This window comes from Coffea arabica, chromosome 10e (genome assembly GCF_036785885.1).
Source record: "Coffea arabica cultivar ET-39 chromosome 10e, Coffea Arabica ET-39 HiFi, whole genome shotgun sequence".
NCBI lineage: Eukaryota > Viridiplantae > Streptophyta > Magnoliopsida > Gentianales > Rubiaceae > Coffea > Coffea arabica.
This window is the reverse complement of record NC_092328.1, coordinates 7,935,360-7,963,341: the sequence shown is the minus strand read 5'-3', so window position 1 is coordinate 7,963,341 and position 27,982 is coordinate 7,935,360. Positions and strand designations below refer to the sequence as shown.

Here is a 27,982-nt window from a genome sequence, read left to right as displayed (position 1 = left end):
ATGTTCAAAATCTAACCTAGAGATGATTCGAGGAAAATAACTTTGTAGTATTATTATGTAAAGTATCATATGTATCAAGTTTTAATATATTTGAATTATTTAATTCATTTAAATCAAGAATTATATTTATGAAAAGATGAAAAGATATTAATCCATTTATCAACCAAATCAAATTAACTCATGAAACTTTTCATTTTTTTGGGGAATACGATTTGAAATTTAATTCCTAAATCAGTTCTAAATTGTGTTTATTTCAATATTTCTTGACTCGATATTTATTCTAAATGATGATTTGGGGACTATGCACACTCCATAAGACACAAATACTAATTACAGTAACTAGAAGAGTTAGTAAAAAATTACACGGTTCATTTAGATCGAAAATTAGTCAAAGAAATATTTTATAAAAAAAACACCGTAACACTTTTTTGTTAAAGTGTATATGAGATAAAAAAAAGTGATTATTAAAATTTTATAAGTTATTAAAAAATGTATTTGTAAAATCATCTATTGAAGGGATTTATTGAGCCTTATATACATACAATGGAACAACAAACTTTGAAATAAAATTAAAAAAATGTTTGAAATAGAAATTTAGGAAAAATACAAAAGCAAAGGGAGAAAAAAAAAAAGCTCAAATCCCAAAAGGAAAGGACAAGTTCGCCACTTAACACCCTACAGTCAAAACAGAGACATGTCATGCACGTCGTCCCAGAAGAAACCCAACACCTTCCGCACCGGATCCAATACCCCTCCACCCTGACCCGCTTCCCTCGTCGAGGAGACCCATTTCCGGTCCAGATCCAACCCGACGCTACTTTCTCTCTCTGCTGGTTTCCTTCCATTCTCTCTTTCTCTTTCCCCATTGATTTTTTGATCAATTGAATAGTCGATGCTGAAACAGAGTACACATATCTCGGATCGCACTTCCCACCCCCCAAACACCCATTCTTTCTTCACTTGTTTCTCCTACATTCACTCTCTTTTCTCCATTTCCCTACAATTCTCTCTTCACCTTCACCAATTTATTTATTTTTATTTACTAATTTTGTAGAGTTTTTCCGCTAAGGATTCCGTTTTATTTCTGTTCACATGAAGATATGCGCAGAGGAGATTATGACTACTGTTTGAGTCAATGCATTGCATTTTTGAGTCTAGAAATTTCGAAGATCGAACCGTTTTTTGACGACCACAATGGGCGCCTCACCTGCCAAATTCTTGTTCGGATTCCTCTTCATCTCCATCATACTATGGCTTATTTTCACGTAAGTTTACTCTGTTTATCATATATTTTATACCTTTACTTTTTCTAGTAATGGAATTTATCGTTTGTATTTGTTGCACCAGGTGGATCATGGTGAGAGAGTTTTTTTTGTGTGCAATGTGTGGATTATTGTCTTCTTTTTTCTGTTGAATTTTGTGAATTGTGATTCTTTTTAGTAGTTATGAAGTGTTCTTGTGGTTAAATCAAGGTCATATTTTGGTGTAAGTTCATCAAAGGATCGTGAAAATGACTGGTTATAGTATTAGAAATGTTGCTTTATAAAGACAGATTGGTATTATTTGGGAATTTTTTTTTTGTGAAAGTCCTTCAATTTTGAGTTTTTGTAGTTAGAGGTGTTCATCAGGACGTGCTAAGGTTGAGGGCTATGTTTTTTGGCGGTGGAGATTGATAAAATGATCATCAAAGCAAGTGGTTAAAGTTGTAGTGTGTATAGTTGTTATTCATTCAAGTGTTGCTTTTAATTGTGGTAGTTTAGTTATCAGGGGCAGTGCATATATTACCATTATTGTCTTTGATGTTGTCTTTCTGAAGATTATTTTCTTATAAAGGCTGTGCCTTTTTTAAATTTTTATTGGATTCAGCTTGTTTCTGCTGGACTTTCATGCTCGTGGAACATTGAGCGCTGAAATTTTGATTCTCGGTCGACTCTTTTCTGGCATCATTTGTTCTGAACTTCCTTAGCTTAACTTGCGGAATCATGGACTCAACAATGGAAAATTTTGAGTGCATTAAGGAAGAATTGGATTTATTGAGGAAATCAAACTATTTCACTTCTTTGCTATTCCTCTGTTGTCTAACACTATTATGTTGGTTTTGTATTGTAATCTTTACAGGTTTTATCCCAGTGGAAATCTAATAAATCGTTATAGAAATATTCTTCATTTCTACATCTGTCTTTTTGGCTTCTAAGGGATCTTGAAGTGCACTCATGTACTGTAATCTTTACAGGTTTTACTGCAGTGGAAATCTAATAAATCGTTATAGAAATATTCTTCATTTCTACATCTGTCTTTTTGGCTTCTAAGGGATCTTGAAGTGCACTCATGTGCTGTATTCCATCATTTTTTAAGATACAAAAAAAAGTTATGATAATATGTTTGTAGTCATCCTTCAATACAATGTGCTGCAGATTTGCAGATTCTGATAGACCAATAGAACAGAATTCTTAAGTTTTGATATGTTCGTTTTTTCTTTATGCCGTGGAATCTGCTTGGTGCTCAATGCATCTAACTATTTCTTCTAGGAATTTTGTCTACCATTAGACAAATCCAATGAATAAAGACTTGCGGATGAAGTGACCCTAAACTTTTAGTGTGATACTTCAATAAAATAGTTGTTGTGTTAAGGCTGAATGTGTGCCTTCCATATGGTGGTAAACTAACTGTAGTTTTGGATGCACATTGATAAGAGAGAGAAATCTCTGTGAGTTAATGCCATTTAACTTAATATGCGTTTTTATCTTTTTGGGCAGTTTTTTCTTTTCTACTTTTCATTTTTTTCCAAAATAAAAGTTAAACAATTCATTTAGGAGAAAGAAATATCAGAAGAAGACTAGAAAAAGAAAGATAGTGAAGTTAGGCTGGACAAAACTGGAGAAAATACACAATGCAAAGTAGATGAGTTAAAAGAGTATGTTAAGTAGCATTCGGATGCATCTATCAGTATGCAGGAGACAGTTAAGGTGTGCTTTAGGCATCAAGGTTGTCAATGAAGAGCTATAAGCTTAAGATTGATTCTTTAAATTGAAGGTGCAGTCCCGGAAAGAAGAGATTATGGCTTCTACAGTGTAATACCCTGAGGAAGAGACTGAGTTTGTTTGGACAAAGATAATTTGGTTTGCAAAATTTGTTTTCACAAATTCCAATCACCTTTTTATCTTCCCAATCATCTTTTTATCTCACATACATCACATCACAAAAAGTGCTACAGTAAATATCTCAAATAAATCATCCAAATAAACTCTTATCCAAACATTTTCACTGGCTTTTTCTTGGTGCAAATTAGTGCAGCTAGGCTGCCAAATCAGCCTGGAGTTTCAAAATTTTTATTTTCTGCCTTAGCCAATATGCTTGATTCATCAATTTGAGAGTATTCTTTTACTCTTTTTGATATTGATGGAGTGGTTACTCGTTATGGTTTTAGAGCAGGCTCCAGGGATTTTTAGATCGTTTTGTGGTGCAACCTATTATAACTTGTTCATGTGCTTAGCCAATACATTTTTTATTGCCAACGTGCTCTCTTGTAAATGAGATCCATCTCCAGCTTTTCTTTAACTGATGTTGCTTATATGATGGAATTATATAGAATAGCTTGCTGCTTGACGGCCTTTTATTTTGTGACTGTGAGGTGACGGTGTTATGCTATTTACTTTGAAGCCAAAATAATTTAGTTGCAACTTGATTTTAGATTGCTGATCGTGCCTCTTGTTTCAGATTTGCTTCCAGGTTGTTGACTGGGATTCTAAGCCGAGTTCTGGGAGCGTCAGTTCAGTTCCGTGTTGGTGGATGGAAATGCTTGAGAGATATTGTTGTGAAGTTCAAAAAGGTTGTTTTCTTTTCTTTTTATTTCTTTTTGCTTTTTCCTTTTTCAGTTTGATATTTGCAGCTGAACTTTATTATGTTATTGTAATTTTAACGGGACATGATTTGTTATCTCTCAATAACTGAAAGACTGTCTTTTTGAGCAAGCACTCAATATGTCTCATGAAATATGTATTCTTAAAAATTGTATTTTTCATTCTTTTTCCTGTCTGTTTCTGCATGAACCTTTTTTGTTTAATTTTTTTTATTGTTGTACTATACGGGTTAAAAACTTGATTCTGCTGTCCTTATACAGGGATTGACTTAGAAGAGTTGGGTTTTGAACTTTGTTTAGATACAGACAAAAATGGGTTGCCACCCTTTTTCTTTTATTGGACCTGGAAGTCTATATGTATCACCTTCTTATGGATTAAGGTTATGTGGTGGTTGGGAAACCTTTCAACCTGTAAAACTTAGCTTTGTTTGGGCAGTCAATATGGACCACTGAAGATTTCTTCAAAATCAAAACATTAGAGCTGGGATATCTTCATGTACAGGTGTCAAAACCTTCTTGGAAGGGCAGCTGACAAATACAATTTTGAGTTTTCATATCTGCAAGTAGCCACATTTTGTTTCCTTGACAGTCAATATAAAAAGCAATATCACCCGTAGTATTCCTTGTTGAATTACTTTTACTCTTCTTGACTTGAGGTACTATAAATTAAGCCATCTGGATGCACTTTTGAGGGTTATTCTGTAATGATATTCGTACCAATTTGACCATTCCTTGATTTTAGTTTGGTTCAAGATCATAAATTAACGAATAATTGCATAAATTCCTGGAGAGTGCCATGGTGCATTTTTTTAGAAGCAGCTTTGTTATCAGGAATACAGATTTGGAGGTGCCTTTGCTTGTGTCATTCTCTTGCATGCTTTTGCGTGCAATTTGTTTTTAGTGTCCACCTCTGAGTAGTGAAGCAACCTTTTGTTTTCCAGAGTTTTTGGTTGACATTCATTAGTTCTATGTTTGCCTTAACATCATTAAGATATGTTATTAGGCTTTCTAAACAAGGTAGCTGGATTGAATGACAGTTTTGTGATTGCCCCTAAAACTTTTAGTTTTGTTGACAGAAGAGTTACCTTGACCTGGAGATTTTGTGGATCTTTTTTATTGAAAATACTTTAGTGATAATCCTGGTTTAGACCTAATTTTGGCACCATCCAGACAAAGTTGCTGGTTTTATTTCCATTTAACAAGCTTCTACTGAATTAAGTATTGACTTCATGGAGTTTGAATAGATAGGCCTTCATCTCTTTTTTGGATATTTTTTTAGCAGATCTTATTACAATAATGTACATTGAGCCATATTTTTCTTGATCCTGACAATCAAATTTTCAGGGCGCTGTTGAATCTGTGTCTGTTGGTGAAATCAGACTCAGTGTAAGGCAGTCCTTGGTCAAACTTGGTGTTGGTATTTTTTCTAGGGACCCGAAGTTGCAGATTTTAATATACGACTTAGAAGTTGTGATGAGAGCCCCCACCAAAAGTACTCAGAAAAGGAAGTCCAGGAAATCGCGTGCTTCTGGTAGAGGAAAGTGGATGCTCGTGGCTAATATGGCACGGTTTTTGTCTGTTGCTGTGACTGAACTGGTTGTAAAGGTATAAGGAATAATTTTGCCTTTATCTATCATCTACAATGGGTTCCTTTAGCTTATTATGTTACTTAAATATTCACGTAAGAAAGGGAATGGGGACGAGTATGTGTGAACATTATTTATTTCTGGGATTCATGCTGTTTAATTGGTGTGCTAGGTAGGAAATGGATGAGTAATACTCTGTTTCTGGAGGAGTAAACAGTTGGTTTTGTTCATGAGTTTAACCTCACATTTGTTTCACATCTCTGATTTTTTCTTGACTGAAGAAAGAAAATTGTCCTCTGTGGTTATGCTCAAGTCTGATGTGCTTATATGAGTATTTTTTTCAACATAATGTTAGGATTATTGTTTTAGTTGTTTAGCCACTTCAAAGGACCCAAATTGGAAGAAAGAAAAGAAAGCATCTCTGTGTTTGCATTTAGGCAGTTTATGTTTGTAATACAAGTACCGCAGGTCATTTGGTACTATTGACAGATTTTCCTATTCACATTGTGTGCTGGGCAATCATCAAAAGTGTTCTATGTGCTTTCGATTGAGGGTTGAATGAAGAGATTTTTCCTTTTGAGCTTTAAATTATTCTGACAGGAAGGTGAGGTTGCATCCTTTGGGTGGGAAACTGTGTCTGCTTGATGATGATTGATTCATAGCCACTGTATGGCTTGAAGGCATATGTGGTATATGAAGGAGGTGAATATGAAATGAACTCTGCATAAATAAATTTCTACGAGGAGATTGCAATTTGCATCCAATGTGTAGATCTTGACACCATATGGATCATAAAATTTTCTTCATTTTTGTGTTAGTTCCATTTAGAGACAGGCTTTAAACTTGGTCTTTCTTGAGCAAAACTAAAGTTAATCAAAATTTTCAAAATTTTGCAATACCTGTCAAGGGATGATAAAAATCCTTTGGTAGTGGATATCTACCAAGGTGTAGCAAATAATTTCAAATTTCTGTTTAGTTGTTGCATGACGATGATATTTGGAAGTTAAGACTAGGTAGGCAGGAAGCTGCTCACGGTATCTCAGGGTGAACGTGATCAATTAATTATAAATTGTTTAGTTGTTTTTCTATATAATATCTGCTTCACTCTTTCACTATCCATGGAGATTATGGCAGGAAGATTTGCTCATAGTTTCACTCTTTTTTACAATTAATTCAGACACCAAAAGCTACAGTGGAGGTTAAAGAACTCAGACTGGAAATATCCAAGGATGGTGCAGCCCAGCCAACCCTCTTTGTGAAGCTGCATCTAGTTCCTGTTTGGGTTTATTTAGGTGAATCACATGTTACTTCTGATATCCCTGGGGGATCTCTTCCTTCTGGCGAAGCATTTTCCGGTTTGACAGAACGAACCTCTGCTCCTTTCAACTGTGAAGATTTTGCACTTTTGTGTGAATTCGGTCATGATAGGTAGGTTTTATATCTGCTTACGTAGTTCCATGATTATTCTGCAACTTTTCTCTCTTTACTTGATTAGATGTGCTTCAGTTTCTTTAATCTTAGAAGGCACTTGCTCAGATGCTTGTATAAGCTATTCTAGACAGCTAGACTGTACAAGCTATTGGCTTGTCCCTTCATCCTGTCACTCTTTTTGTAAACTGTATTTGATTGCTTATGATCTCTGTCCTTGAAGATCCTTTTTTGAGTAGAAAAGTTCCATGTGCTAATAGTGCTTTAAGAGTCTAACAATCGTCTTATTTTGAGGATTTCATCTTGAGGGTCTAAAAAATCTCCCCAGTTAACCAATTGATGCCTTTGACCAGTACAACCTCTAGTAGAGATAATTAATTGCTGCTTAGTTAGTTCTTATTCTTTTACTGCTTTAATTTGGAGAAAGTTGGAGCACTGTATTCCTTTAGCTCCAGACCATGCATTTCTTTGTTATGACATATTCAGAAGTTTGTTGACCGATGTAGTGCATACAAAAAGAATAATAACAAAAGCTCCCTTTATCATGACTGTTAACCAAAAAAAAAAGAAGAAGAAGTAAAATGAGAACAACTAAGGATCTACAGTGGATGGATGCCTACTCCAACAAGTAATGAGATGAAATCTAGAACTTCAGCTGTTTAAATAATATTTTCAATACTCTCAGCAGCATCTGAGTTTCTCATGCTCCAAAAAGCCGCATGGAAGCTAAGGGGGCAACTTTCTTTCCCTTTTTGGCTCCTACTCTTTCTTCTTGTTGTCCATCACAGTAACAGCTCTCTCAGTTCTCTGTCATAGTCCAGTCAGTTTAAAGAAAATTAAATAAAAATTCCAGCAGTGCCATTCCATAGCAAAACTTAATCAAATGGGATACACATACTTGGACTGATTGAGTACTAGTAAATGGTTCACTATTTATTTTTTGGGTAAGAAAATGTCTGACAATGTTTAAACATAAAACAATTTTAGTTATGCATATAGTATACTTATGGCTCTGGTCATTACTTGATATATCAGCAGACTTTGTTATTAGACACAAATCCTGAAAAGGGCAAAATGGCATAGGAAAATTAGAAGCCTGAAGAGTCAAAATAAATATTTTTATTTGTTAGTTGTATGCTTTGATCAAATGTATTGTTGGATGTGCTCCGTAGTACTGATTTCTCTCAAAATCCATATTTTCTCAGGGAAGCAGGTATAGTGGTTAAGAATGTAGATATTACCAGTGGAGAAGTTTCTATGATCTTAAGTGAAGAGCTTTTGGTTAAGAAGAAAAGTTCAATTGGCACAAGCGCTCAGGCTGGTCAAGTTGTAACAGAGGCTAATGAAGCAAGTGCCACTAAAAAGTCAGACAAAAAACCTGCAGCTTTGGCTATTACTAAGTTCACTTCTATATTCCCCGAAAAGGTTGGTGGGTTTTGATCGTTATGACATGGAATTTTTTTGTGATTGGTATTTTTTCTTAGCTCTGTGATATGTTGACACTTTTAAATATTCTGCATTACTTGATGTGAAATGATATGCATGGGATCCACCTAGCTGTGCTAGGTCATTATAGAGGATGTGCATTTCATATGTTGTTATATCAAGTATGAAGCATATATAGTTACTATATGAAAATCTGAAGAATATCTAGGCTTGCTTGATGTGATTTTGACACTGAATGAACAAATTGAACAAAAATTGATTAGCTGCAATCAGTTTAATTCATGTAGCACAGCAGGTCATTGTTACATGATTATATTTGACATGATTTAACAGATCCTTGGAATGCCATGTCTGAAACTCATCTGTGAATAAATGAATTGGTGCTTCTGGTGTATGCATGGGTTTATGATTGTTTTGCCTCTTATATAGATGTAGACCTTCAGGAAGCAATTCATGCATATTATCTCCCATTAGCACACTCTTCCTTCTCGTGCACACACCCACATACACCCATGCATATGTACATACACATAGAACAGTTTTGCATACTGGAGCTGCATTTTTATGTTATTAAACAAGTCGATTGTTGTTTCATGTATCGCTTTACACATTTGCCCCTGAGATGCTAAGGCTATAAAAGGTGCTCATATTGTGCGGTTATGAGGTTTGCTGTCCTGGGACCGGTGCAAACTGAGATTCCTCACTGTGCTTTGACTCAAATGTAGTCAATTTTCCTTTTCAGAATTTTGTATTTATCAATTATATTAAATTGACTCACTTTTTTATCCATAACTGTCTGCCTGAGTATTTTCTCTGTTCTTTATCACAATGCTTGTATCATAATCAAGTGACTGTATATATTGCTTGGTCACTTACTATACTTTTGTGGAAAATGCCTAGAATAGTATCGGGCTTTCTTGTATTCATTGCATAATTTGAAGCTGCATTTTGTAGATTGGCTTCACATTGCCCAAATTGGATGTGAAGTATGTGCATCGGGGACAAGGTCTTGTAATGGATAGTAACATCATGGGCATTCAACTGAAGAGCACAAAATCTCGAACTGTTGAAGATCTCAGTGAAAGTACCAGGCTTGATATTCAGTTGGAATTTAGTGAGATTCATGTACGAGTAAAATGTTAAAACAGTTAAAGAAGTTGTCTAGACAGTATTTTTCAGAGGTTCTTTTATCAATCCTCATCTAACGATGATTTCTCTGATAAAACTGTAGCTGCTGAGGGATGCTGGCATTTCCATTGTTGAGATACTGAAACTTGACGTTATTTCTTCAGCTTATATTCCCCTACAGGTACATGTATCGAATACTTAAAACTGCTGAAATTTGAACTTAATCACATTCTGTTAAGTTGCAATTCTGCCTGTCCTTTATATTTCACATTATACTGTTTGTCAGCACATGTTGTGAACTGCCCTATTGCGGAAACCATTTTTACTCTAAAAGATGAAAATGAGGGTAGTTGGCCTACTTGTTGCCATTTGTCCTCTGACCTTTAGTTTTCGGATTAATGTTGGGACTGTGGGTTCAGATAGCAAACTTGATTCTCTTCTTTGGGGTTGTGTAATAGGCCCTTTGTGTTGACTGTTTCTTCCCTTTGCTTTTTTGGTTTGCTGTAGTTTTTCCTATATTACATGGACTTGCCTTTTGATCATGAAGCACCTGTGTTGACACAATATGACATTGGCGGGGATGCGGTATATCTACCAGATCTGGTCAAAGTTAGATGGGTCCTTTGAATTTGAAAAGAGAAAGATGAGGAAATTGGTCTTTGTTAGGTTGGTTGTGGTCCTTGGTAACTGGGTTTTGAAAGTGGATGTGATTTCATGAATGATTGAATGCTCGCCTATTGCTGGCAAAGAGTTTCATTCAGCCAGCACTCTTTGTCAGTGGTCTGGATTGCGTTTCAACCACCCAAAAAGAAAAAAAATGGAAGAAGAAGAAGAAAAAGAAGAGGGACAGTAACTAATGAAAGAGACGACAAACTGCAGCTTAGCGAATGATGAGAAACAAATGTCAAGATGCACAATTTGGGGAAATAAAAAGATGGTAGTAATAATCAACAGCTTGAAAAGCATGTGTTAAGAGAGATATAAGGAAGGTGGGGTAATCTGGTTAGATCATCTGTTTGTGATGTTTAAAGCATCACAAGCAATGCTGGTGGTTTCACAAGCTTTACAAAATTTTTGGTTCTATTAGTTAGTTGTTTGTCATACAAAGCTCATTGCTCCTGTTCAATTTACACTTTTTTTTTTCTGATAAGAGCTAAATATCTGCTGTCAAAGCCTTTACTTCAGAAAACTTTACCTGTTTCTGAACACTATAAGCTTATTAATTTTTTCATGACCGCTTTAGCCTATGAAATGTCACCAGAAAACCTATGATCTGTAGGATTTTTATCTTTTTCATATGGTAAAATAGTATAAAAAATCATATTAACCGGCACATCCCCATAGCCATATCCGACTCTTTGGCTGTCTCCCTATATCTAGCTTTTAATAAAGTAATGAATCTGATACTTAGACACATAACCTTATCTGACAGCTCTATCTGAGTCCATGTAACAGTCTATTCTCCAACTGATATAGCACAATCAATACGCCATCAATTAATCTCTGCTATATTGTGTCTCCTTGTTTTTGCTGTCATGATGTTGTGTAGTGTGCTGTTTATCTTGTCTTGAGCAGTATGAATTATTCCCTCACAATTGACTCATTCCACTACTAGACATGATGTCTAGCTCAGTTTTAAAGCTTCATGTGTAGAAGAGGCAGGTGATCGATGCACAAGACCAAAACTCAAAGGGGAGGGATATACTTGTTTATTTATATCTTTTTGTGTCAACAAACTAATATAGGAAGCATTAGCAAAATTTTTGTCACTTGTACCATAAAATTGTTAAGAGATCATCAACTCTAAGATGAAATTACAAGATGATGGATTGGGAGAAACATGATAACAATTTATTTTCCTAACTAGATGAAAACTATTTGCAAATTTCTTATTCATCATTAGACTAAGCATACTTTAAGAGGAAATATGCTACCATATTAAGGGAATTAGTGAATTTTTGTCCCAGAGGAAAAAGTCTGGTGTTTTCAATCTCTGTAAGATAATGTCAGAAGGGTACAGAATCAAGAAGGCTGACCATACTTCTCTAGTTAAATTCTTCAGGATTAATCTGTATGGGAATTTCTAAAAGAGTACAAATTTGCACTTCTTTAGAAGTTTCGTTTTGTTGGAAAGAACTTCCAAAACTTACTTGTGATAGTGTACAGATAGCGTGTTATTGAACGTATAAAGGATTTAGAATGGAGTTCTACCACAAGGATGAAGCTACCAAGTATAGCTTGTACATAGAACAGAAAACAAAAGAAACTGTGTAATGTGTGTGTGTATACAGGCAAAAGAAATGGTACCAGAACTTTTCCTGGAAGTTGCTTTTTACTGGTTGGCACTTGAGATTGAAAATATAGTCTAACCCCATAGAGCTGCTGATTTAACCCTCATTCAAGTACTGTTGGCATCAGCTTTTGGGTGTGGGGTTGGGAGTCCATAATCGCCTGTTTTGTTTAGATTGATATTTTTTCATACACTTTTTTTCACTCTACCAACAGACATAGATAATGGTAAATTGGACTTTGTATTAAAGGATCTTGTTGTGTCTCAGTGGAGTCTAATGCCAATCTGTAAGTAGACACTTTCAAAGAATAAGGAAGTCTGTGGTGAATAGAAAAGTTTGCTTATGAATATCTATGATACTCTTTTTGAAATATGCTAGCTAACATGTTTAAATTATCGGTCTTTGCACAGGTTTTTTGTGCTTACGTCGTAGCTCTTTTATCTGAAATAAATTCTTTCCTGCAGACTGTTTCTTTTGTTTCCTTTACTAGATTCATACATGATTAGTACATCTTTATCCCTTGCTAATCCTTATCATGCTTTACTACCCTTTGAGTAAGTCTTCTATTTTGATGTTCTGTTTGTCATTTCATTTACTTGTTTAGGATGCTTTGCTTTACAGCCTTCCTCACCTATCAGATGTGAAGTTGATATTAAGCTTGGTGGTACTCAATGCAACTTGATGGTTAGTAGGTTTGTTCCATGGATGCAAATGCATTTTTCAAAACCAAAGAGAATGGTGCTTCGAGAGGAAAGTTCTCTTGAAAAGCAACGGTCATCTGGACAAAGTGCAATTATGTGGACATGCACTGCTTCTGCCCCAGAGATGACCATTGTGCTTTACAATTTGAGTGGCTCTCCAGTCTACCATGTAAGAATATTCTTTAGAGTTATTTCCTCTCCACATGCTGTTGCATTAGAACATGAAATTACTGTTGACATACGTTTAAAAGATGCATTTGTTTGAATAAAGCTAGTTTAAATTCATAGATTGAACAATACAAATTCTCAAGAATGATTTCTATCATAATTAGTAGTATTAACTACTAAGGGTTGTATTCAGTCTGTCGGGATTGGAGGTGTTGGTATTTACCTTTGCCTCTTTGTGATATCATAAGAGATGGTAAATTGCCTGCAGTTTGAATAGGAACTTTAACGAATTAGGAATGGTGAAGATGAAAGAGGATAGTTACATGTTCACATGGATATTTCCAAGATCAATGCATCGGATCTTCCGAAAATTGCAATTAGCCTTTGAGGTTTCTCTGTTTGTTGACGGGATTTGAAATGGCAGTACTGCATTGTTTCTTTTTTTTTTTTTTTTCCTTATGCTTCACATCAGTGTCTATAAAACAGCTATAGCATAGAGAGAGAGACGTATGGTGTCTTTCAAATTGAACATGGCAGGTTCATGGTGTCCTGAATAGGTACTAGGAAGGGATGTGATCAACTAGTGGGTGAAGTTAGAATCCTTTAGAGAAAAAGCTGATTCTCAAAGGTGCACATATAAGTTAAGTTGGAACTGAAGATCAATTAATCTAAGAATCCTGCTAATTAAGAAATACTGGAGATTTCCATGCCTCTTTAAGAAATCCTTTTGGTTTTTTATACTGCACTAGGTTGTGTTAGCTTTTTGCGTGGATCTTTGGAACTTGATCTTAAACTACATTGGAATCTCAACTTTTACTTCTTTAATGCAGGGTTGCTCTCAATCATCACATGTGTATGCTAACAACATATCAACTATGGGCACTGCAGTTCATATGGAACTTGGTGAGCTTAATTTGCACACATCTGATGAATATCAAGAGTGCTTGAAAGAAAGCCTTTTTGGTGTGGAGACAAACACGGGTTCCTTGCTGCACATAGCAAAGGTTAGCCTGGACTTGGGCAAAAAGGATATGGATTCACCTGAAGATGGTCGCAAGTGTAAAATGGTTCTCTCCACTGATGTAACTGGTATGGGTGTCTACTTGACCTTTAGGCGCCTGGAATCTTTGGTATCAACTGCTTTTTCCTTCCAAGCTCTATTTAAAAGTTTATCTGGTTCTGGCAAGAAGGCAGCTCATAACCGGGGTTCAAAATCAGTCAGTTCATCAGGGAAGGGGATTCAACTTGTAAACTTTAATCTTGAAAGGTGTTCTCTGAATTTCTTTGGAGAAGTGGGATTGGAGAACGCAATTGTTGAGGATCCCAAACGTGTAAATTATGGATCACAAGGCGGTCGATTTGTAATAAGTGTCTCAGCTGATGGTACTCCTCGCACAGCAGATATTATGTCTACTCTTTCAGACAAGTTCAATAAGTTGAAGTACTCTGTAACACTTGAGATTTTCCACCTAGGTTTTTGCATGAATAAGGAGAAACGATCAATGCAGATGGATCTTGAAAGAGCTAGATCTATCTATCAGGAGTTTTTGGAAGACAGCACTCCTAGAACAAATGTTCTATTGCTTGACATGCAAAATGCAAAAGTTGTCAGGCGATCTGGTGGCCTTAAAGAGATTGCTGTCTGTTCTCTCTTCAGTGCTACAGATATATCAGTCAGATGGGAGCCTGATGTACATATTGCTTTATCTGAACTTGGGCTGCAATTGAAGTTACTGGTCCAGAATCATAGACTTCAAGTAGAAAAAAACAAAGAAAACATATCAAGCATGACCAATAATGAGCAGGAGAAAGACACTCCTGTGGAACCTTTGCAAATCGATAAACAGCAGAAAAAAAGAGAGTCCATTTTTGCCATTGATGTGGAAACACTCTGTATATCTGCTGAGGCTGGAGATGGAGTTGAAACAACAGTCAAGGTTCAGTCCATATTTTCTGAGAATGCTCGAATTGGTGTGCTTCTTGAAGGACTAATGCTCGATTTTAATGAAGCAAGAGTATTTCAAAGCAGCAGGATGCAAATTTCTCGTGTTCCCAACACCTCTGCTACTGCATCGAATGGTAAAATAGAGACAGTCACTGTGTGGGATTGGGTAATCCAGGCGCTTGATGTTCATGTGTGCATGCCATACCGGTTGCAGTTGCGTGCAATTGATGATTCTGTTGAGGAAATGCTGCGGGCGCTGAAGCTTATCAATGCTGCTAAAGCTAAAATGCTCTTTCCAGTTAAAAAAGAGAGTTCAAAGCCTAAGAAGCCAAGTTCAACCAAAATCGGACGTGTAAAGTTTTGCATCCGCAAACTAACTGCTGATATTGAGGAAGAGCCGATACAGGGTTGGCTTGATGAACATTATCAGCTGTTGAAAAATGAGGCCTGTGAATTAGCTGTTAGGTTGAACTTTCTTGATGAACTAATTTCAAAAGCTGGCCAAATTTCTGGAGGTACGGAAAGAAATGATCCAATTATTGAGAGCAAGGTTCAATTTGATGGAGAAGAGATTAATATGCAAGATCCTGAATCAATTAAGAAATTGCGAGATGAGATTTATAAGCAGTCATTCCGATCATATTATCAAGCATGTCAGAAACTTGCACCATCACCAGGATCTGGAGCCTGTAAGGAGGATTTTCAAGCTGGCTTCAAGTTTAGCACAACTAGAACTTCTGTCTTCTCTATTATTGCGACAGAGTTTGACTTGAGCCTGACAAGGATTGATGGTGGTGATGCTGGGATGATTGAAGTCCTGCAAAAACTTGATCCAGTCTGTCGTGCAAATAATATTCCGTTTTCACGCCTATATGGAACCAACCTTATCTTGCATACTGGGTCCCTTGTTGCTCAGTTAAGAAACTACACTTGTCCCTTGTTTGCTGGAACTTCTGGTAGGTGTGAAGGCCGTCTGGTGTTGGCTCAACAGGTTTGTCCTATGACTTCTCTGATTCTTTTAATTTTGTAGTCTGAATTGTAGATCTTTTTAAATAGAATAAAACAATACAAACTCAATCTTCTATTTTTCTTCTGAAGCTTTAGGCACAATATTATGGGTTTATTGAATAAGCTGTTAATTTTGTGGCTGATGGGACTTCAATGTTGGTTCTCCATATAAATGCAAATTTTGTTTGCCTTGTCACTTGATTTTGCGGTTAATGTGTCCTTTAGGTGATTTAAATGTTTTGCTCTGACATCTATTGTTACCTTTAGCTGTCATGTATCTGTATTATGCATGATCTGGTTGACATTATCAATTAAGCTATTTGAGCTGTTTCTAAGACTTTATTGTGGAGGATTTGATAATTGCTACTTTGACCCAATAGAAGAATTTTTAGCTAATGATCCTCCCCCGCGCGCGGCGGCCAAAAATATATGTTCCCTTTGATTGCAGGCAACAAGTTTTCAGCCCCAAATCCGTCAAAATGTTTATGTTGGGAGATGGAGGAAAGTTTGCATGCTTCGTTCAGCCAGTGGTACAACACCACCAATGAAAACATATTGTGATTTGCCCATTCATTTTCAGAAAGCAGAAGTGTCATTTGGTGTCGGTTTTGAACCAGTTTTTGCTGATGTCAGCTATGCTTTTACCGTGGCACTTCGTAGGGCCAATTTAAGCCTCAGGAACCCTAATCCAGAAGTTCAGCCCCCCAAAAAGGAGAAAAGCTTACCGTGGTGGGATGAAATGAGAAACTATATTCATGGAAATACTACTTTATACTTGTCTGAGACTAAATGGAATGTCCTTGCAACCACTGATCCATATGAAAATTCTGACAAGCTTCAGATTTTTTCTGGTTATATGGAAATCCAGCAGTCAGATGGTCGTGTTTATATGACCGCTAAGAATTTCAAGATTGTTTTGAGCAGCTTAGAAAGTTTGCTGAAAAATTCCTGCTCAAAGCATCCTACTGGCTTTTCTGGTGCTTTTATTGAGGCACCCATCTTTACTATTGAAGTCACAATGGATTGGGATTGTGAATCTGGGAATCCACTGAATCATTATCTATTTGCGCTTCCTATAGAAGGTGTACCTCGTGAAAAAGTTTATGATCCCTTTAGGTCTACTTCTCTGTCCTTGTGCTGGAATCTGTCACTCAGACCCTCTCTTCCCTCTTCTAATCACGAGTCACAGTCATTGGCAATGAGCGATCATGCCTTGCTGAATGGAGCTTCACATAATCCATTTGCAACAGCAAATGCCTCTACTGATTCACCAGTTGTCAATCTTGGTCCACACGATTTAGCATGGCTATTAAAGTTTTGGAACTTGAACTACCTTCCTCCTCATAAATTGCGGACTTTTTCAAGATGGCCTCGTTTTGGTGTCCCTAGAATTGCTAGATCAGGCAATCTGTCCATGGACAAGGTAATGACAGAGTTTATGTTTCGGGTTGATGCAACTCCAACGTGTATAAGACATATGCCTTTAGAAGATGATGATCCAGCGAAGGGACTTATCTTTAAGATGACAAAAGTAAAATATGAACTTTGTTTTGGTCGGGGTAAGCAAAAGTATACATTTGAAAGCAAACGGGACACCCTTGATCTTGTCTACCAAGGTCTTGACCTTCACATGCCAAAGGCTTATTTAGATAAGGAAGCCAGGACAAGTATTGCAAAAGTAGTTGAATTGACTAGGAAAACGTCACAATCTGCATCAATGGACAGAGTTCCAAATGATAAGACGAATAGTTTGAGTGCAAGCACAGAGAGGCACCGGGATGATGGATTTTTATTATCATCTGATTACTTTACGATTAGAAGGCAAACTCCAAAAGCTGACCCAGAAAGGTTATTGGCTTGGCAAGAAGCTGGCAGAAGAAATCTTGAGATGACATATGTCAGGTCTGAGTTTGAAAATGGGAGTGAAAGTGATGAGCATACAAGATCTGATCCTAGTGATGATGATGGGTATAATGTTGTGATTGCTGACAATTGTCAGAGGATTTTTGTATACGGTCTTAAGCTTTTGTGGACTCTTGAGAATAGAGATGCTGTTTGGTCCTGGGTAGGTGGAATATCGAAGGCATTTGAAACTCCAAAACCTTCTCCTTCTCGTCAATATGCCCAGAGGAAGCTGCTTGAGGAGAATAAGGCAGTTGGTGGCCCAGAAATGCCTCAAGATGATATAAACAAGTCCACATCTGTGAGTCCTGTTGGGAGTTCCTCATCACGACAGCATTCAGAGTCTTCAAAATCACAGTCATCCCCATCCAATTCTTTCAAAGGGGAAAATCCTTTGCCAGGTGCAAGTGGTAAGTTCTAGAGCCATCAGAGGTACTTGATTTGAGGATTTTCTGGGTTCCCTTACATCGTCTTTATGTCAAAGCTATAAGCAATGCTTATTCACATTTTAGAGGCAGGCAACTTGGCCTTCTTGTCTGAGAAGTTGCCTTGAGTATACTATTGGCTGCATTGGCCACATGCTACATTACGCAGTTTAGTTTTATGTTGCACTATGGATCTCATTGATGATGAAACAAGACTGGCATTTTTGTTGTGCTACTGTCATGTTTTGGCCTCACACTTAGCACTATTTTTGTTTTTTTGACTAGCACTATTTGCTGAAGCAATATATCGTAATTCTATAATATATTTTTGATATTGCAAAACCTTGAAAACTGGAATTTTGACTGCCTGTTTTATGTTTTATAACAGTGAAGCAATCTGATGAATCTGAGGACGATGGAACCCGTCATTTCATGGTTAATGTCATTGAGCCACAATTCAACCTTCACTCAGAAGAAGCCAATGTATGTTATTTGCGTAGCTTATTTCTGTTGGGATGAACTTTGCAATATCGAATTTTACAAATTTGTGTACACTTGGACTTGCTATATCTGCGATCATCTTTTTATTCCTTGACTGATAGTGATACCAGCTACCACATGAGTTCTGCCTTTTATATCTCTAGTTTCTGTGGGCTTGTTAAGCTTGTATCTACCTTTCTTATCATCAGAATAGTAGCTTTGACCATTTTTTCCCTCTTTGAAGTACCAGTTCCTTAATGGGATCACCTTGCTATATTCTCAACTTAGCTGACATGCAACTTATATTTATCAGGAAATAATGCATGATTAAATTTCTCTTCCCTTCAGTGAAGTATAGATTAATAGTGCTTTGTGTATGAGCTTATACCACTAACATGGTCCCACCTCTCCAATGGCGAGCATCTCTGAATTTGCTAATGGTGCATACGATTTTACTTTGCTATAGTTCCATCTTCTGGACCACTGAACATGAAAGATTGAAGTTTATCACGAAATGTAGGTCCACTTAAGTGGCATTTCTTAATTCTCATCCATTTTCCTTCATTGGCAAAAGGAAATTAAAGATGAATAATACTCTATTTGTGACCCAGCTCTTCATGCCATTCTAAATCTTTTTCACCTTGGTAAGCATTTAACTGCAGTTGTCAATCCGCTTTGGTAGATGTATTTCATTTTGGTGATCTTGTAGAATTTCTTGTTATGTCCCTCTTAGGTTTATCGCAAAAGGAGAAAAGGATTTTTTGCTAAAATTTGGAAACAATGATTTCGATGCATGTAACACCAAAGTCTTTCAAGCTTGGAACTACCTTCACTCTCTCCTGGATTTCGTTCTGACAGGGTAGGTTTCTGCTAGCTGCTGTTAGTGGGCGTGTTTTAGCTCGTTCGTTCCATTCTGTTCTTCACATTGGGTATGACATGATTGAACAAGCACTTGGTGGAAGGAATACTCAGATTCCTGAGTCTGAACCTGAAATGACGTGGAACCGTATGGAGTTCTCTGTGATGTTGGAGCATGTGCAAGCTCATGTTGCTCCAACTGATGTAGATCCTGGGGCTGGACTTCAGTGGCTTCCAAAAATTCGAAGAAGCTCACCCAAAGTAAAGCGAACTGGAGCTTTACTTGAAAGAGTTTTTATGCCTTGTGATATGTACTTCCGCTATACAAGGCACAAAGGTGGAACAGCAGATTTGAAGGTGTAGCATTAAGTTTTGTTTAAAAATTTGTTCTTCAGTACTAGTCCTGAACCGTTAATACTAGCTCAGATGATGCACCAAATCTATGCTGTTTTGTTAGTTTACTTTCATTAATATCCTATGCTATTTATTTTGTTTCTGCAGGTGAAGCCATTGAAAGAGCTTACTTTCAACTCTCGTAATATAACTGCAACTATGACATCTCGGCAGTTCCAGGTTATGCTTGATGTGTTGACTAATCTTCTATTTGCCAGACTTCCAAAGTAAGGATAACTGATCTCTCTCTCTCTCTCTCTCTCTCTCAGTTACTGCTTTGGCATTCTGTTTGTTCATTTTGTTTCAATTTTTCTGTGTTTAGTCAGTTCATAAATTGAGTAAAACTAGTTGTTATAGAACATTTAAATAATTTGGTGAGCTCTCAAAACAACGTTGAAATTATTTGGTCTCTCAAAACAGCGTTGAAATTATTTGGTCTCTCAAAACAGCGTTGAAACTATTTGGTCTGTCCTAAATGTAAAAAGTAGTTATGCACATTCACTTGGACTGGCATTACACCACTCTATCCTTGTTCTTAGATAGTTGTATTTTGAAGTTTTGATACCATTTAGCTATAGGTCACTTTCTTGGAGTTCTGCTCTTCTGAGTCTTGTATTGGCATTTGTCATTCAGGCCTAGAAAAAGTAGCCTTTCATATGCAGCGGAGGATGATGATGTCGAAGAGGAGGCAGATGAAGTTGTTCCTGATGGGGTAGAAGAGGTAGAACTGGCAAGAATTGACCTTGAACATAAAGAGCAAGTACAGAAACTGATCCTTGATGACATCAGGAAACTCTCTCTTTATGGTGATACTTCTGGAGATGTGCACCCAGAAAAGGAAGATAATTTGTGGATGATAGTTGGTGGAAGGACCATACTAGTGAGTAACTTTGTGCTGTATCTTCAGCTCCAGTCTTGGTTTTTGGGCTGCTGCTATATTTTTAATGTGATTAAAGTTCAATCTTTGGCAAGTAGCACTACTATGGAGTCAAATGTTTTCACAGTGGTGCATTGCAACTGTATATTCCATAGAACAGATAAATAGGTGATAGTAACCTGATGTCTACTTGATTTGTTTGAAGGAATAAATTTGTCCTCCCTACATGGATGGCAACTATACATTGAAGCTACAACATTCAACTTTTACCTTTGAAGTTTTTATTCTCAAATGAAAGCAACCTTAATTATTAGCTTCAAGTTTCTGTTTCCAAGTGATCTCTATTCTTCTATTGTGAGACTGAGAATTTCATGCCCAAGTTGTGGTGGCCTCCTTGGCTGTTCATACTTCTGTCACTTTTAATGGTCAATCATGTGCAATTTTGTAATATTCACCTGTTTGTATCAATGACTATTATCCATGAGCCTGTTCTGCAGAGACTGGAGTATTTTGTCAATAGTCCTGTAATCAGACAGTGGTAGTGTAACCTGTTTACATGGATAACTTATGTTTGACTGAACTTTTATTTGATGCATGCCCTCTCTGTAGACATTTTATGTTTTATAGGTAATTGAGAAACCTTCTTTTTTACAGGTACATAGACTAAAGAAAGAACTATTAAATGCACAAAAATCAAGAAAGGCAGCCTCTTCCTCTCTAAGGATGGCTCTGCAAAAAGCTGCGCAATTGCGCCTAATGGAAAAAGAGAAGAACAAAAGTCCATCTTGTGCCATGCGCATCTCTCTGCAAATTAATAAAGTGGTGTGGAGCATGCTTGTTGATGGCAAATCTTTTGCTGAAGCTGAAATAAATGACATGGTGAGTCTTCATAAACAGTAAATGTTTTTTTTCAATATTTGCTTTACCAAAGTGCACATACTTAGAATTTCCATCTTGTATGTTAACAATATAAAAACACAACTAATGTAAGTAGGTTTTTTTCCCAGCACATATTTGAGATGGCAACATCTGACAGACTCATTCACTTCGCGTTGCTGTATTCATTTTGTTTTTCTGAGCTCATTTATTCTGTTGAAGTTGCACATGACTACCTCTTCCTCGGTTATTGCATCTGCTCTTTTCCATTTGGACAACATACTAAAGTGACATTTTTCGTCATCTATCAGATATAAAAAAAACTCACATGCACTATGAAACACAGAAAAAAGGTGCCAAGACTAGGTGAGCCTTGTAGCCAAACAAATTTTTATGATTAAACACCATTGGTTGTTTTTTTTGGGCCCGTTTGTTTGGTTGGGGGGGGGGGGGGGTTGTGTGTGTATTTAATTGGTTGGAAATATTGCAAGCCAAAATTAAATGGATCCAGCATAAACCAAACTGAAACTGTTTTGTGATTTAATTTGCTCATCTTTGATCTGCACAAGATTTTAGGTGAAAGTACTTGAACTGTTCAAGTTAATAAATATTACATAGAAGTACTTGTAGCAAACATAGGATGCCCCTTATTGGATGCTGTCAGTGGGTACTACTTACTTATCTGTTGAGTCCTTATTGTCCTCATGCAAAATAAATTGGTCAGTGGTAAATGGAAGGCCTAAAAGTCTATTAATTGATCTAATCTGAACTATAAATTTGACAACGAAATGGCTATAGATAATTTGGATTAGTACTATCTTAGGCATGATAGCATCTGCCTTTTTATGGCAGAGATTTATCTCGTTAATTAATGAGCTTCAAAATTGACTATGTTTTTGTTTAGTGAATTACAAGTAGGTACCTTCTGTTTCTGCACCTAACTTCAAGTTCCAAACTCTTTCCAGTTGACCGCTAAGTTGTGCAGCTATTGACATTTCTAGCCAGATTGTTTAGCACCTTCTTGCAAGTGACATGGGCAGGAATTAGTTTTAATCTTTCTTGCTGTTTTGTGTTCAATATGGCCTTTTTCCCAATAGTAGATGTTGCTCTTTTTTTTTTTGTCAATTATTGTGGCATTATTCTTCCTTTTTTAAAGATTTTTTTATCCTGTTTGATTCCTCTTAAAATGTAATAGTTTATTGCGTTGCACGAATTTGCTCCTTTCTAGAATCTCCGAACTTAGTTGAAATCTTTTGGATTGAATTTCTTGTGCAGATTTATGATTTTGACAGGGATTACAAAGATGTTGGTGTTGCTCAGTTTACAACAAAGTATTTTGTTGTGAGGAACTGCCTGCCTAATGCCAAGTCAGACATGCTTCTGTCAGCATGGAATCCTCCTCCTGAGTGGGGAAAGTATGCCTCTTCCCTTACAGCAAAGTCATTTAGAAAACATATATAATTTGTCATAATTTTAGAGTTGGCAGATACTATTTTAGGTCTTTGCATCTTTTTTTCTTGCTAAACGGTGCATTTTGTTTTATTTGTGGAGGGTTTTCTTATCATTTCCCAGACTTTTTATGTATATGTTGCTGGTTCTATCTGTTTGGATTTGGAGTTTTTTCAGGTACTTTTGGAAAACATTACTGTGCGTGTTTTTCTAAAAACTTTTTGGATGAGGTGTTTTGGGGTTTTTTTTTTTGGGGGGGGGGGTTTATTTTAAGGAAGCACCACACTCCTCTCATCTCCACCACTTCTTCCTGCGTCCACCAGCTCTCCCTTCCCTCACCCATCCTCCACTTTTGCCACCTCTGTTTACCAACACTACAGCCCGGGGGAGGGGGCTGCAGGGGTGGTGGGGAAGGAGGCGGGGCTGCCCAGGGGTTAAGGGAGAAGACAGAGGGGGCAGATGGGTGACAGGGAGGGGGTGGGGGGCTGCAGGGAGCGAGATGGATGGTGGGAACGAAGAGGGCGGCACTAGGGGGTTAGGGGGAGAAGCGAGGGTGGCAGGATTGTAGGAGATGGGGGTGATAGTGTGCCTGTTTGTGTTTTTGGGTTTTTCGATCAGTGTTCTTACTGTAGATGTATTTTTAAGAACTTCAAAATAAACCACACACACACAGATAGTTCTCATCTGGGCAATCAACAACGATTACGAGCAGGGAGGTTATGGTTTGGTGAAATGGGAAAGCATTTGATTTGGGATCTCTGGCAAAAGAATATTCGGGGTCACACTTTAACCTTCATATTTGGTGTGTTTTATTGGATCTACTTTTGTCGTGTGTGCATCAATTGTTGATTGGGACTGAGTTGAGTTGGTCAACCAATGTATTCACTAATGAGGTCAACAGGTTTTTTCCATTGCTATTCAGCAGTGGTGTGGATTCAGATCACTTGGCATCTGGTTTCAATTGAGCTTTGCTGCATCAAAATCGTCCTGTGATTTATTGAGCAGCAGAACTGAAAAAACTCAGCTGATTGACCCAATTCAAAGTCCCTCTTTCTCAAACTTAGAAGTTTAAGCTTTGGAAATAAATTTACTAGTATGCTGTGTACTTGCTAGTCCTTAGATGTCCACAACCCGAGGGGTGCCTCTATATCCATTCTTTTCCAGAGATCTTAACATTTGAATACCTGGTTTTAAATCTAGGAGATCAAGATGTCAACCTGTTCCTAGAATCTTTGTTGTGTATTTGCACTGGAGATAGTAATTCGTGTTACAGACTTGTGGCCTGATTTCTTTGGGATTGTGGTGCTTGTGTATCCTTTGTGAACAGACCTTACTTGCAGATATTTGTCCTTGGTACATTTTAGTCATCAAACGCACATTAAAGTAATGCTAGACAGAAAGGAAGAGAGTTGAATTGAATTCCGTTAGAAAGCTTGGTGTTGGTAAATGTTATGTTCTTCTAATCTTTTAGGATGTTTTTCAAAATCAATTGATTAACTTTCATGAAAGAGCTAGCTGCATAAATATTATAACATGATTGGAAAGCCCAGCCTGTTCTTATGGTAGATGATCCAAAATTTGAACCAAAGCTTGCCTTCAATTCTTTGATGGATCCTATTTGGGGGCTTACTGATTTTTATATATCAAGAGGGAGAGGAAGGAGAGATAAAGGGTCAATGAGATGCCTTGTTGCTCTTCACATGTGATGTGCCAATTCACAATTGACCAAATTGCATGAAGATGTTTAGTTGCTTTAGCAGACTTCTATTTGCAAATTGATGTCTCATACTGTGTCACATGTCTCCATTTTGCAATTCAAGCCGTAGAACAACCTGGAGTTTGTGATTTACATTGTTAATCTTATTTGCCTCCAGAAAAGCGATGCTTCGAGTAGATGCAAAGCAAGGAGCTCCAAAGGATGGAAATTCTCCTCTAGAACTATTCCAGGTAATTGATGCCTTCTGCACTTCCCAACTTTTAACGTGAGGTGCAAAGCACGATGTTTCGTGGATGTAAAACAGTGCTTGAATGGACCTTCTTGAGAGATGATTGAAGAGCCAAAGTACCGTGTCACTGTAGCTACTGATGCCAATATTATTGGGACATAATCTAGTTAAAATCTTAGCATTTCCCAGATGCCAGATGTTTGGTAGGAAATTAGTAGTTCCATTCTCTTGCATGTTTATTAAATTATTGTTAGTGGTTTGATTGTAGACAGAGGTGCTTTTCTTTTCTGTAGGTGGAGATCTACCCCTTAAAGATTCACTTAACTGAGACAATGTACAGAATGATGTGGGAGTATTTATTCCCTGAAGAAGAACAAGACTCACAGAGGCGGCAGGTAAGTTGTAACATCCATTGGCTTGGCAGTGCTTTACTTACAGTAGCTATCATCTGAAGATGATATTGCAATTTCTTGGTTATCATAGGAAGTTTGGAAGGTTTCTACTACTGCTGGTGCTAGACGAGCCAAGAAAGGCTTATTATCACAAGAGGCATGGACATCAAACAGCCACTTAACAAAAGACACCGAAGTCTTCTCAAAATCGAATGCCTCACAACCGGCCACATCTGCAACCAGCCAGTCATCTGTTAATGCTGATTCTTCACAAGTGAGATTCTGGTTCTAACATGTTTGACTATCTTTTTCTAGTTGATATGTGTAGACTAGAGCTTTCAAGGATGTCCAATTGAGATACGTGGAATTTGATCATGCTTTTAATCTTTTATGTGGTTTTAGTTTTGTCCAGTATTATGTTTTTCTTACTTAATTTTCTATCGCATGTGGTGTGGATTCCAAATATGCACAGTCATCGAAGTTGCAGAACCTGAAACCAAATATTGTCTGTGGTTCAACTCCAGAGCTTAGACGAACATCTTCCTTCGATAGAACATGGGAGGAATCTGTGGCAGAATCTGTGGCTAATGAACTTGTATTGCAGGCTCATTCTCCAAGTGTCTCGTCTTTCAAAACAGGTTCCTTTGCTTATGATGAACCTCCAGATGAACCGAACAAGAGCAAACCCCGGGACTCCAAGAATGTAAAACCTGGCCGTTCCTCTCATGAAGAGAAAAAGGTTGGAAAAGCACAGGATGATAAAAGATCTAGACCTCGGCGAATGAGAGAGTTCCATAACATCAAAATAAGTCAGGTATGTGTGTTCTCATGAACAAGTCATTTGTCCTTTCAGAGTCATGTTTGTACTCAAAATGCTCAAACTTTTTGTTGTAGGTTGAGCTGCTGGTTACTTATGAAGGATCAAGATTTGCTGTCAGTGATTTAAGGTTGCTGATGGATACTTTCCATCAAGGTGAATATACTGGAACGTGGAGGCGGCTATTCTCGCGGGTCAAGAAACATATTATTTGGGGAGTCTTGAAGTCTGTCACTGGAATGCAGGTAAACATGGTTCTATCCTGTACTTGTTAAAACACTAAGTAGTAGGTTTCTTTTTGCTAGTGGAGGATGGATTAGTCCTCCACCATTACGCAATAAAAGAGAAAAAGAAGTCTATTAATTCCTTTCTGGTGTGATTTTCCCATCACAAGGACTGGTTACAGGACTGGTGGTTGTTTCTTCCCTTGGCCAATTTTCTTACAATTGTTTGTGTACAGGGTAAGAAGTTTAAAGATAAAGCACAGAATCAGAAAGAAGCCACTGGTACTAGTGTTCCTGATATTGATCTGAATTTTAGCGACAGTGATGGAGGTTCAGCTGGCAAATCCAATCCCTATCCATTATCCTGGCCTAAACGTCCCAGTGATGGAGCAGGTGATGGATTTGTCACCTCCATTAGGGGGCTTTTCAATACTCAGCGCCGCAAGGCCAAGGCCTTTGTTCTCCGAACGATGAGGGGTGAAGCAGATGATGAGTTGCATGCAGATTGGAGTGAAAGTGAAGCTGAGTTCTCTCCATTCGCAAGACAACTAACCATAACTAAAGCAAAGAGGTTAATCAGAAGACATACCAAAAAGTTCCGGTCCAGGGGACAGAAAGGTCTGTATCCTGTCTTAATTTCGGCGGCTGCTTTCAGTGAAATTCTTGAAGATATATCATTATGGGGTCTTCCACCACCTTTTGTCTGGCATCTAGACTTTAATCTCATAGAGATGATACCCAGGGCGAATCCTTTTTTCCCCTTAATAATCTACAGCCAAATCCTTTTCTTCCTTGATTTGTGCATCTACTCTGTTGTTTTTGCCTGTTCTAACATTTTCATCTTTTCACAGTAAATAGTTTGGAAAATTTTTATGTTTTGTGCGTCTTTGAGTTCTTGCAGAAAGAGTCCCAAGTCACTTTACTTTCTAGCTTACTTCACAGGATAGCTTTCATATAATACATCCTTGTTCCAACAGGTTTACCTTCCCAGCTGAGAGACTCACTTCCCTCGTCACCAAGAGAAATGACAGCATATGAAAGTGATTCTTCAAGTGGATCCTCACCTTATGAGGATTTTAATGAGTAGCAGAGATTATTTGGCTGGAACCGTTCTCCTGATAGCTTTTGGATGATGGGAAAATATGGTTCGACGTCATTTTTCCCATTCAAACAAAAGACGATGACAATTTTGACCTTTCTGACTTGCTAACGACCTTCAATAAAATATTAGGCAGATTTCATGTTCCTTGTGCCAATTATGGCTGCTTCTAATGTGATTCTGGAGGAGCAACCCAAAGCACTCATCGACGAGCAATATGCCGGCCGTCCATCATTTCTTTTGCAAGAGATGCTTTTTTTTTCTTTTTCCTTGAAGGGGAATCACCCTTTAGCTGGTCACCTATTAACAAGCATTCATTGTAAATTCAACGGTAGAATGACTCTGTCGTCCGACTCTCTTGAGTCGATAGATTGCGACTGCCTTTCTAATCGTCAAGTATTAGACTGGAAAGGTGGGTTGTGAAGATGTACATAATACGAAAGCAAAAGAAATAAAATGAAGCCCTCATTGTTGTCCGCTTCCAGTATGTGCACTTCGGGGATGGAATGAAAGGGAGTTCTCTGCGTGAGTATTCTGACAGGCGATTGAAGAAACCTGTTTTCTGAGGCATAGAAAATCTGTAACTATATCAGGCAGGTAAGTTGTGTTTTACTTCTCGTCACTCAATACAGCACCCAGAACAGAGATGGTGAAGCTGGCATTTCATGTTCCTATATAATTAGG

At 37.5% G+C, this 27,982-nt stretch overlaps 1 protein-coding gene across 1 annotated transcript; it reads left to right on the top strand.

Annotated features, from left to right (window-relative positions):
- Positions 1 to 776: 776 nt before the first annotated feature.
- Positions 777 to 27,782, top strand: LOC113712194 (protein SABRE). Its single transcript, XM_072067617.1, has 23 exons — positions 777 to 1,265; positions 3,718 to 3,829; positions 5,204 to 5,464; positions 6,623 to 6,873; positions 8,079 to 8,298; positions 9,274 to 9,444; positions 9,551 to 9,628; positions 12,360 to 12,608; positions 13,438 to 15,543; positions 16,009 to 17,872; positions 18,276 to 18,370; positions 19,226 to 19,582; positions 19,727 to 19,845; positions 20,252 to 20,498; positions 21,150 to 21,374; positions 22,647 to 22,786; positions 24,695 to 24,767; positions 25,060 to 25,161; positions 25,250 to 25,432; positions 25,631 to 25,972; positions 26,053 to 26,220; positions 26,436 to 26,817; positions 27,177 to 27,782. Exons 1-23 carry the CDS (start codon positions 1,195 to 1,197, stop codon positions 27,284 to 27,286), a joined length of 7,926 nt encoding a protein of 2,641 aa, XP_071923718.1. The 5' UTR covers positions 777 to 1,194; the 3' UTR covers positions 27,287 to 27,782.
- Positions 27,783 to 27,982: the final 200 nt, after the last annotated feature.